The 12,668-nt window shown below is 29.9% G+C and overlaps 2 protein-coding genes across 2 annotated transcripts; one reads left to right on the top strand and one right to left on the bottom strand.

The window, feature by feature from the left end:
• The first annotated feature begins 3,328 nt into the window (after positions 1–3,328).
• LOC114424363 lies at positions 3,329–4,720 on the top strand. The gene is made up of 2 exons (XM_028391207.1): positions 3,329–3,762; positions 4,020–4,720. The coding sequence occupies exons 1-2, from the start codon at positions 3,397–3,399 to the stop codon at positions 4,611–4,613; spliced, it is 960 nt and encodes a 319-aa protein (XP_028247008.1). The 5' UTR covers positions 3,329–3,396; the 3' UTR covers positions 4,614–4,720.
• A 4,204-nt stretch (positions 4,721–8,924) lies between these two features.
• On the bottom strand, positions 8,925–12,430 carry LOC114424364 (serine/threonine-protein kinase SAPK7-like). The gene is made up of 9 exons (XM_028391208.1): positions 12,080–12,430; positions 11,459–11,536; positions 11,091–11,189; positions 10,614–10,667; positions 10,419–10,511; positions 10,234–10,326; positions 9,872–9,976; positions 9,483–9,581; positions 8,925–9,348 (listed from the first exon to the last, which is right to left on the bottom strand). Exons 1-9 carry the CDS (start codon positions 12,200–12,202, stop codon positions 9,157–9,159), a joined length of 936 nt encoding a protein of 311 aa, XP_028247009.1. The 5' UTR covers positions 12,203–12,430; the 3' UTR covers positions 8,925–9,156.
• Positions 12,431–12,668: the final 238 nt, after the last annotated feature.

Here is a 12,668-nt window from a genome sequence, read left to right as displayed (position 1 = left end):
AATAGTAAATATTTATCATTCTCACTTTTATATATATACATATATATAAGGTTCTCTTACTATCGAAAACGTGTGTATCTAATGTTGTTAAATGATGTGCGCATGAACTATGGAAAGTGACCATTACAAGAATAAGAAATACCTAGCAACAGACCTCACAACAATGTCAAAGAAAAGAAATCATATATAAGATCTAGACAAGTCAATTGTGTGGACACCAACAAAAACAAATCTACATATGAATGTTGTTATAGATCATCTAAATAAAATGAATATGGTCTTAATTTATGTGTCAAATCGAATCAATTATACGTAGAACTAACCACACACCTAGGACGACGATGAGTCAATATCAGAAATAACATCACTAAGATACTTGAATACTCTCAACGAAAAAGAGATTATAATTAAATGAGGGAAATATTCTTAATACAGGACCAATATCTATGAATATTTGATTTGGTTTCCTGCACCCTTAAAATCAGTTAAACTGTGGGAAAAAGCAATATATACAAGTGTTGTCCTTTCAAATAGATTAGTTTGATATTGCTTTGGTGCATTTTCCTTTCGTTAAAACTGAGCCATTCAAATGGCTATTCTTAATGTGTGCAATGATTTGGTGAAAATAAATCTACACAACAAAAAATCAGAGAAAATTGAAGTCAACCTTGATTGTTATTGCAAGTGTGAACGTCAATAGCAAGAACATAATGCGAACATAATAGTCATTACAAAAATATTACATATATTAACAAAAAAAAAAGTTGCTTGTCAAAAACAAAGACAAAGTTATTAATCTTAACACCATTAATATATGGTTCTGTACTAAATACACCATTAATATAATATTTATTTACCAGAAAATAAAATATAAATATAGATATTATATTGTGGGTGTATATAGTTGTATTATACTGTGGTATATAGTATTCCAATTGAGGAGGTTTTATCCCTTCTTTTAGGCGATGAGTTAGGCATTGTCGGTATTCGTAAGGGATGGTTTGTTTTGTTCTTGTTTTCACTGAATAAAAAAAAGCTACTGTCGTATATATTAATTTTTAATTTTAATTAATTAAAAATTATATTAATGGAATAAGCTTAACGGTCAATATTTTTATTAGTATATTACATTAGACATTTGTTTGTTGTGAAATATAAAGGACCAAAAAAGCCACAAAGATTAATAAGTTTAATTTGAGGATCACCGTTGAAATATTCCTTCTTATTCTTCTTTACAAGATAATATATTATAACAATAGATTTAAGGTTTAAATATTTTTAAAGTTTACCGTTATTTTTTGTCCTTAATAAATAAATAAAAAATTAAATTTTTGATATATTATAATTTTTATTTTGAGTCATTATTATCAGTTTGTAATGATTTGACATCATTATAATTATGGATAATATTTTGAAGATCAGTTTATAAGATGATACGATATTAGATGATGAGGATTTAAAATAAAATTTTTAATATATATCAAAAATTTAAAATAATAAAAAATTTATTAGAAATTTAAAATAAAATTCAATCATTTATCACCTTCAACATATTTAAGTCTAGATTTAAAATTTAAAATTAAACTGGATTGATGGAACCTTTGTATGAATTGGTCAGCTGATCGGTCCACATAATCTACACAAGAAGACCAGAGCCTCAAAGATCCAGTTAAATTAAAAACTGAATGAAATGATCAAGGAACTAGAAAGATGGATAAAGACTTATAATTTATTTAAAAAAATCAAATGGTGAGCTTGATTTTAATCTAAAGCTCACAATGATGTTGCGGTAGCAGTGTTGTACAAACATGAGCACATCTAATTACTTGTTGGTTCCATTGCATATTGACCTCCAAACATATGAAACAGTGAAGGAAGAAACCCATACGAACGTGATAATTTGTTGCTGGTGTTTAACGCAGCAACGTACGTGGACAAGTGTGAATGTGAATTCTTGAAGGGAAGAAATAAGAAAAATATTTTATGGACACTCGTGTTATGTTGTAATATACTTAGAGAGAGAAATATAGGTATTATAGAATTTTTTTTTCAAAAAAAAAAAAAAGATAGAGAAAAATAAAAGATATTATTGAAGTGTTTAAAATAAATAAATATGTATAAATTGTCACTGCTCAAGAAATAATAATAAGGATGAAGAGACTATTGGTTTCTTTAAGTAGACGAGGGATGCTGCAAAGGGCAAACTAAACTAAACTTATTTACGCGTTGGAGTCTATGCTGGTAGCTACCATTACTATACTCATCTCCGATGAATTACATTGTTGCCCAACTTATGACATTAATTCCTTCCTCCATCGACAAGAAAATACTTTGTGCTCATGCATCCCATTTTTGGGTGTACATTCACCATTTTCCGGAAATTTAATGCTTAGAATAATATATGTTGGGAGCTGAAGGAGAAAGAAGAATCTCCTATATATCTCCATTGTTATGTGCACATTACTGCCATCGCACAGAACCCTATTATTCATTTCTCTTTTGAGAAAAACCAAAATGGACTACCAAAACGAAAAGATGCTGCGTGCTAGTGCAGAGGAGGTTAAAACATGGGCCGAGAAGTAAGAGAAAATAAAAAAATTTAAAAGAAGCCTAAGGGAAGCACTTTAGACGCAAAAGCTAGCGAGCCAAATCAAATTAGAAGAATGAGAACCAGAATCTTAGTCAAAGTAGTCAATCTTGTATAATATCCAACAAGTAGAAGTAGCACAATCCAATCTCATACTGAAATGGAATAACAAAAGAAGTTGAAAAACCATTAAGTACGAGAAATTGGGGTGGGGGTGGGGGAACTATTTGTATAGTTTCCATAATGCATTAAAAATCCACAGTACTATTTATTCTTAAGACTATTTTCTTTTTCATTTTCCTCTTTCTCTCTCTTAGCATTTGTTCAATAGGAATAAAAAGTAATAACAGCATATTCCCAATCATCCTCTCCACTCTATAGGAAACAGCCATAATTGCACCCAACAGTAACTTTCACCATAAAAAAAAAGTTAGAATCATCCGAGAGCATTTACGATACATAGTTTTATCTTAATTTCATGGATTTTATAATTTCGCATAAACTTAAATATTTTATATAAAATTTATTTCAATGTTAAAATTATTAAAATAAATGTTTAAATTAATTCTGTAGGTCTTATAATGCTTTAAAAATATATTATTTATAATATAATCTTGTTAATCAATAATGTTTATATAAGCAACTTCATATTATGTGATTAAATAATATTAATTAAAGTTAAGTAACTTATGTAAGCACCTCATTAGAGGTGCTATGATATCCACTTTCTTGATTGCTTCATCTCTTTTCAACTTAGTCTTCCAATTATATAAATCTATCAATCTCCATCAACTTCCCTTCAACCTTTCATGATGAGTAGTTCTTCATGCACAAACTCCTCTGTCAATGGCTTCTACAACTTCCTCACTCAAGGACTCAATGAGCTTCACCAATCCTTCCTCTCCCATGACTTCATGTCAATCCAATTCATTTCAGAGGTCTTCTCATCCCTCCAATCCTTCCATTCCCAGTTAACCATTTTGGTCCAAAGGCTTTGCTTGTCAGTTGGAGGAAAATGGCTGAATGAATACATGGATGAAAGCTCAAGGCTTTGGGATATCTGCCATGTACTCAAATCTGCCATTTCTGGAATAGAGAACTATTCTTCAACTGGCTCCAATATAGCTTCCTCAGTTGATGGCTACCATAATTTGACTCCAGAGCTTTCACATCAGGTTGGTAGTATATACACACCTCAAATTCTGTTCCAAATTACTTTTAGTCAAAAGTTTAGTGTTTTACAAAACTAAATCAACTTTATTTAATTAACAAGTCTAATAGCGTGTTTGATTGCACGTTTCAGATGTGATTTTTCATGGTTAATCAGAAGCTAATAGTTATAGCTTTCATTGAGCTAAATTGATGTGATTTTTCGGTTTTTTGATGAGTTTCCAAACATACACTAAATTCTTCTAGCACACATATATTGCAGGTTATTAGGGCCATAAATATTTGTCAAAGGGAGAGTCTAGGATTGGTAGAGGAAAACAAAAGCTTGATGGAAACAAGAACGCAGGCATTGTCTCAATGTCTAAACCAAAACATGTGTATGGAATCAAAGTTAAACGAGTTCAACGGCTTCCGAGGTGTTCTTTGTGCAATGAGGAGTGTTAGCTCATTGCTTCTAATGATTTTGCTGTGTGGGGTTGCATATTGTTGGTCTTCCTCATGCTTTGACCAACAAGGGTATGAAGGACACATGGTTTTTGGATCAGGTTTTGTTGTTTCTATGGCAAGATTGCAGCAGAAAGTTGCACAGGAGATTGACCAGAATAATGGCCAGCAAGGGATTCTGCTTCTTGAATTCCAACAAGCAAAGATTTCCATGGAGGAATTGAAAGTGGAGTTAGAGAGAATGGTGGGTTATGATGCACAACATGAGATCCAAGCAAAAGTTGACAACTTGAAACGTTGCTTTGGATTGTTGAGATGTGGGGTTGAGACTATAACAGGGCAACTTGATGATTTCTTTGATGAAATTGTGGAAGGAAGGAAGAAGTTGTTGAATATGTGTAGTCATAAGTAGATGTATATAATTTGGTTTAATGAAGCCAAAGCAAATGTGGAAAAATACTGGAGAGCAAAATGAAGCTCTTTAAGGGGAAATAAAAAAGGAAAAATTATGTTGAAAAATGGAAGCAATGTCATAATTTTTTTCTGGTCTTCCCTTTTTTCATTATTTGCTGAGTTGATAGTCAATTGATTTACAAGCTGGCTTTGGTGTTGAGGCCTTGAAGAAGCTTTTCCAATTAAAACCAAAGAAAAGAGAAGAAAAATTGCAAAAGAAGAGAATGTGATGCTTGCTTTGAAGTAAAGCAATATTACTCTTGTCATACATGAGAAACCAGAATTTTAAGATGCCAATGCATTCAAGTATAAGAGAAACAAACGTCTTTCTATACAGAGTAGTAGTACTCTTTTCCTGTATTAGGTACATGGGAAAGAAATACAAAAAAAAAAAATTGATGCTTTTCCTTTAGCAATGGAGTCAAGTAGAATCTTTTGTCAAGGATAACTAGGGATCAATATGCTTCTACTATCTATCTGTTAGAGAATTTCCACTCAATATCCCAATATTGAATAAAAAAATTATATCCTGTAATATTGTCAATGTATTGAACTGATTCATCTTCATTTTATATTAGATATAAAAAAAATGTTAGAAAATAAGAGGAGATAAAATATTAAAGAGATCTTTGTTAATGGATCATGACTCAATTAGATAAGTAAATATAACACTTGTTTACTTAAAATCTTAAGGCATCATGTATATATATTTTTGTTACTTCATATGTTGTTCTAACCAATATGAAACTTTTTACTCTCACTTACATTCTACCATAATGCAAATTTTATCAATAAAAATCAATTAAATGTAAGAAAATTTTGGACCAATAGACTATAGTGCACCGCACGTTCATGTACTCAAACCATTCACTCTTTACTTGTAAAACCAGTTACCCGAATTTACATGCTCTTCTGCAGGTTAAAGAAAATTCTGTTTGTTAGATTTCATTCTTAAAGATCATAACTCGAATGTTTATGTTGCTATATTGTATTATTATCTTTAATTGGATTGTCTTTAAAGAAGAGAAACAAAACTATGCAGGGAAAATAACCTAGCCTTTCTGCAAAGGTTAACGGTATCTGGCATGGTTAAGACTTAAGTAAGACACAAAAGATAAAAACTTTCTCCAAGAATGACACCCCTACAAAGCCTAAAAAATATACTATGTGAAATAAAGCTCTCCAGTCCCAAGGGTGGTTGATAACTCAACAACAAGAACAGATCTTCCTCTGTTAAAGTTAAATTGATTGTCTGGGAAAAGAAGAAAGTAGATATGATAATGATTTATAACATAGAAAATAGGATTGTGCTGCCTACTTACTGGACAAAGGGAGAACCTTAGACAACAAATTTATATTTTAATGAAATAGCAAACTTTCTTTTTCACCTAGTTTGACAATCTCTTTTCACCTTCTTTTTGGATATCTAATTTTCTACTATTTCTCGATTAATTTCCTTACTTTTAAGTAAGGATGGCCTAGTGCTAATTTAATTTAATAACGTGACGGCGGGGGAAATCTAGTTTTCATATGCATTTATCATGTTTGAGGTGAACGGTTGGGGAATGAAAGAAATTTCTTCTCTAGATTTACCTTTTTTAAAGTGTAGGTTTACTTTAGAAAGAAAAAATCCCGACATCTTAATCAAAAAGAACGAGTCCTTATTATCGTCCACCTTGATATGGGATGAATTACTAACAAAAGTATGAGATGATTAGTAAATAAAATTATTTTTTAAATAAATGATTATAAATTCGATCTTGATTCAATGTGTATAAAAAATATTTGTTATAAAATATTAATTTCTTAAATGGATCTCCATAATTTGAGACAGAAGAAAGATAAGAACAAAAGATAAAAGGTGGACAGAAAAAAAAAAACAAATATGATAAATGATATTATATAAAAAGAAGAGAAAAAAATATGGGAAAAAATGGTGCGGGAATGAAATGGAAGAGAAATTGAATGCATATTTATAATTTTTTTTAAAATATTAAGTTTTAATATTGCATACATATAATAAAAATATTATAATTTTCTTTAATTTTTCATTCATAATTAAGATAGTTTTGTAGACATTAATTTTAATATATATTTTTTATCTTTAAAAATTAAATACAATATAAAATGACTTATAATACTCACACATATTATTCAATCAATTGAGTTAAATTTTTGGATAAATTTCAACAGCACCCACACTCTCTATAGATAGATGAAGAAAAAAAAATTAAAAATATCGTGCGTTTAATAAAATAGAGTGTAAAACACTAAAATATTGAAGCAAAGGGTGTGTGGGCTCTATTTTTTCAAATGCAACCACAATCAATACATGACTGAACAAAATGGTTATTGGATGCATGGTTGTTATAATATATTCCATTATCAATCAATTAGAAATATCTAATATATGACTTTTAAATAGATATTACATTATAAGATTACAAGAGCTAATAATCTTTTAATGCATAGTGAGTTTAAAAAAAATCTTATAATGCATATAGCAATCAATAATTAAGAATATGTTAGATTCCTATATATTGAAAACTACACATAGTGGGAATTCCAATGCACTTTAACATAGAAATAATAAAGGGGATGCTTCTCCAAAACTATGGAGTATAGTGAAAAACTACATTATAAATATATTTTAATTTTTTTTATAACTATCCCACCTTTAATAACTTAATAACCTCCTGTTTTTAAAGGCCATAATTTATTTCTCGTAATCAAACTTTAGTAATGTAATGCTGGAAAATCCAAACAGAAAAGTAAATTAACTTGTTTAAATCAACCACGAAACAAATGAACATAGTTTAGTATTTTAGCCCCAAGGATTAGGATGTTAATTAACGAGCTAGGCTTTCAATTTCGTTCGAGTGCGTCAAATAGTTTACTTAGTATAGTGTTTGCAATGAACATGATGATCTAAAGTCAAATCCTACCATATATATCTCAACATTTAGCAGGCAAAGATTTTGTTACGGGATTATAGTTAATCTTTTCCTAATTATTGCTAGCATGAAGCAAAGAGAACTCTCGTGTGTACAGTGAATTTTTTTTTTTGCTCCTTACAGAAATTCGAATTTAGAAAGCTATATAATAACTGAAGGTCTAATTATAATATTTAAAAATTGCATAAACGACTAAAAAGAATAAACTTGGGTTAAAGATAATCAAATATGAAGCATGGAAGAATAGATATGACATATTCTCTTATCAGTTATCACAAAGAGATCCAAGCATAATCCTCTTAATGTCGACTCCAAGATTCATTTGTAAATAATACGCTTGTCTTTATCAATAAGGGTCACTATCAAAGTCACGTTCGTGGCAGCTCCATTGAAAATAAAATGTAAAAAGTGCTTCATTTGCGTTGCAAAATTAGGAGCATTGGTGATCACTTTTCGTGAAAATACATTGTATTTGCCAAAGGAAGTTGACGTTACAGATGTCCTAACATAGTGTACCACCACCTCCCTTGTGTTTTTTTATGTTTCTCCCTTTTTATTTCTTGCCGTGAATTGAGATTAATCTTGACCACGTAATTACAATTTACGGCTTCTATGAAAAGAAAATTAATGTGTGACTAAATCACATACATTGATATATGGTAAGAATGATGAACACGTATATATAGTTGGACTAGCATTGCTGTCTAACATGGAGAAATATGCATGAATCTGAGAATAATGAGTTCAGGGGACAAAAGCAAGGTCATACTGTACATTTTGTTCCAAGCCAATTAAATTTTATGTTTAGACTTAAATTAATTGAATTTATCATCAAATACGTGTATCAATTGACGTGAAGTTATTTCAACTTAATCATATAAATTATCTTTAATAAAAAATAATGTGATTTAGAGAAAAGAGAAAAAAACTAAATTATTTTATAATTTTTTACCCTACTTAATCTAATCTGTAAGCTTTTTTCAAAAACAAAAAATCTAATCTTTAAGCTTTAGGTCAAGTCAGGTTATTGCTCGAACCTTCATCCACCTCTACTAATTCTTATACATGCAATGAGCAATTTTTAAGGTGTTGATTAAAAATTGAAAATCAATTTAGTTATATTTTGTAATTTCATGAAATTGTTCTGAAATTGTAATTAGCTCACTTCCAATCTGTGTTCATGTAATCATGTGTCATATTCATATCATAGCTCATTGCTTTGAAGACTGAACATAACATCATATTTAGAGGGGAGAAAACGAAGACCTCATACTTACAAATCACAATGCTGTCACAACTACAAACCTTGTACCACATCAACAAAAATGCACAGTTAAACTTTATGTCATAAAACTAAATTTGATACATAGATACAGGCAAAACATTCGCCTTAAGTTAGGGGGGAAAAGTGAGCCAAAAATCTAATTAAGCATTATTTTTTCTTACATACATTAATAGTTTGTGTTTCCTTGACTCACTTCTCATAAATGATTTCATGTACCTAATTAAGCATTATTTTTTCTTACATTAATTTCCAATCAATCTCCACTATAGATATGGACTGGAAGTTGCAGTTGTAGTTTTGGCCTCGTTGACAATGTTCATGATCTCTTCTATACTTTGAAGAGGATATTTTGTATTTTCTTCATTGTAGTAGACATCTTGAGCCCCGTCTCTCAATTCCTTAGGCAAGTTCTTTAAAAACCAAGGATGTGACTTGATTTCCTTCATGGTGATTCTCTGCAACATAATTATAAGGCAGAGTTACAATAACATACACCAAGTAATATCATGCTACAGTTATAACTTATAAGTGTTTTATTTTATAATGCTCCCTCCAAAAAATAATTAAATGACTATGTCCATATACATACCATTGCTGGATTTGCCACAAAAATGCGAGATATCAGATTTTTACTGTCTTGAGATATGTAAACTCTTTCAGGGAACTTGTATTGAACAGCCATAACTCGCTGGATAAAAAAAAATATACATAGGGAGTCAGAAAGAGTAGAAAAGACATGATGAATCTATCAACAGAGCTAGTTCAAAAATAAAAGTAAAATAACATATGTACTAATAGTGTAAAGAGATTAGAGATTTCAGTGTCTTCTCATTACAAATTACGACAAGTCCGTTGATTTCTCTAATGATTATTTTAAGTCATACTTATAATAATTTCTAATTAGTTGATACTTGACAGTGTAAAAACTTTTAAACTGATGGTATGTAAAAGTTATACTTAAAAATTAAAGCAAATTACTTTTATGGTTTTCTGGAAATTTTCGGTATCCTTTATGTCCTCAAATGGCAATGCTCCTACCAACATTGTATAAAGTATCACTCCACAGGACCATACATCTGCCAACTGAACAGGAACAAAACAGTAACACATCAGCCAAAAAATGAACAAAACTGGTATATATAATACCAAGAAAACTCATAAATTCAGAGTTAACTCTAAGGCATTTTAAGTGCTTCATAATATTCACTAAAATATGTTATTTCTATTTCACTCTAACTAGGAGATGATACTGTGTGCTAAGTGACTGCTGAACAATTGAATCAGTCTATAATAAAACATGAATCTTCTATTCTTTTTCATGTTAGAAACTGTAATATTACCTTTCCATCGTAATCTTTCCCGGAAAGAACCTCTGGTGCAATATAGGCTGGAGTTCCAATCACTGAATGGGGTCTCGAATGAAGTAGGTATGACTAGAAAAATTATCAAATAATGTGCATTTAAATTTAATTGGTTATTTGTTTAAAGCATCCATGGTTGGTATATATGAATTTCTCAATTGAACCTTAGAATAGCCGAAATCACAAATTTTAAGGCGATTAGCAGGGCTTCCATCCAATAAAGTATTCTCCAACTTCAAGTCTCGATGACATATTTCCTACAAAAGAAGGCAAAAAAATCATATTACTACCAACAGTCCAACACACACTGAAAACAAATTACAATTCGTTCTCAGAGTAATGTGTATTTCATTAATTACCTTGTCGTGGCAATAACTAACTCCTGAAATCAACTGCTGGAAGAAATATCGAGCCTGAAATATTTATAAGTCACAAGAAGAATGAGAAACAAATATGTCCTCATCATATTACGAACAGTAGCCACGACTTATGAACATTGGAATTTATTTATTGTATTATACTACTACTTTTATAGAAGAGAAATGCTTTGAAATTATCTAATTAATCCAATGTGTAAAACCTTTTTATACTCACAGAACATACCCATTAAACTCATTTTTTTAATCACTGAGTTATATACTTAATAAATAACTAAAAATTATTGAAAATCATAATGAAAATGCATTGATAATATGAAATAATATATATTTTAATAAAGAAATATTTTTATATTTTAAACATAACTTTTAAGATAATGATTAATAAAAATCCTTTTTAATAAATAATTAAAGTCCTTCCCTAGAAAGAGTGAGAAAGCAATCTCAAAGCATATATACCTCGTCTTCACGTATTCTTCCGTTGCAAACTCGGTTATACAGCTCTCCACCCGCTGCATACTCCATAACTATTGCAAGATGCGTTGGAGTCAAAGCCACCTGCAAAGTTCAAATTCCATATTAACAACGAGTGGTTAATGTACATTTAATATTATATACTATTGAATATTTCTTTTTTGAAGGAAACAATAATTGAATATTTCTAATCTGCATTATTGATTTCATTAAAAAATTTAACTTATTCAATATTTTACTTTTCACTTATACTATTTGTAATCTTACCCAGTGCGGCAGTACTATTATTTTATAATAATAGAAGTCTAGCAAATACTTTCAACGAAAAAAAGAGAGTAAAAAACAGACCATACCTCCTTGAACTGAACAATATTCGGATGACGAAGAGATCTAAGGTTTATGATTTCCCTTGCCACCTTCTCATCAATAATCTGCAAAAAGTATTAAATTTGCTTTAAAAAACACAAGGTTTATTAAAGTGAATGGATATTTGCATTTTTAAAAGCAAGAGATCTGAGGTGCGGTTTGTTTTACGAATTATTTCTTTAATTTTGAAAATATATTTTTTCAAAAATATAACACGAAAATATTTTTTTTGGATATTTTACAAGAATATGGGATGTATATGAGAATAGTTATTTATTACTTCATTATAAACATTAATAAACAATAAAAACGAGAATAATTTTTTCTAACTCATATTTTTAAAGATAAATAAATAATAAATTATTGATCTAAGTGACACTGAATTCGATCTTTTAAATAAGGTTTAGGGATTTGAGTATTGTGGATAAAAAAAAGTGATTAAAAATAAGAAAGTTTACTAAAAATGATTAATAGAATTCTAAAGAAAATCAATAGATATTACATAAAAATTCAAAAAACATAGGGCTCCTAGGGTTTATGATTTTCCCTTGCCACCGTCAAATCATTGGGAAAACAAAATACAAGTGTATACATAAGTAGCAACGTACCCTGTCTTCCCGTGGGATGTATTTGACGGCAACGAGATCCTTAGTTTCTTTGCAACGCATAAGTCTTACGACCGCGTCTCTCCCAATCCCTATCTCCTCATTCACTATCTCGTACTTCTCCATACACACACACACCTTCGTTTGTGTTTGTTCTTCAAAGTTCAAACACCATAATTAATCAGCCACTAACTACTAACTAGGCACTTGCGCAAGCCAATGATCGATCAAACCCTAATCGATGGATAGATACATAACCAAGCTGTTAAGTGATCAGAGAACGCGCGGGAGGAAAATCACTCTCACTTGCGCGCCTTAATTAGAGAGATACTTTTCAATTTAAGCCTTCCAAAGTGTGAATATAAATAGAAATATTATCTTTATTATTAGACAATGATATAACTTTATTGAAGAGGTGAGATTTTTTTAATTGAGACAAAATTATAAAGCTAAATTATTTAAAAACAGTTAAAAATATATATATAAAGAGAAAGAGGTAGGATCATACAAGAATAGTCATTTCAAAGTGAAATTAATAATGATCACCGTTAGATTAAACTAGATCTAACTTAAACATATTTTTAATTCAAAT

Source organism: Glycine soja, chromosome 8 (assembly GCF_004193775.1).
Source record: "Glycine soja cultivar W05 chromosome 8, ASM419377v2, whole genome shotgun sequence".
Classification (NCBI taxonomy): Eukaryota; Viridiplantae; Streptophyta; class Magnoliopsida; order Fabales; family Fabaceae; genus Glycine; species Glycine soja.
The sequence above is the reverse complement of the archived record's forward strand: the minus strand, read 5'-3'. Positions and strand labels throughout refer to the sequence as shown.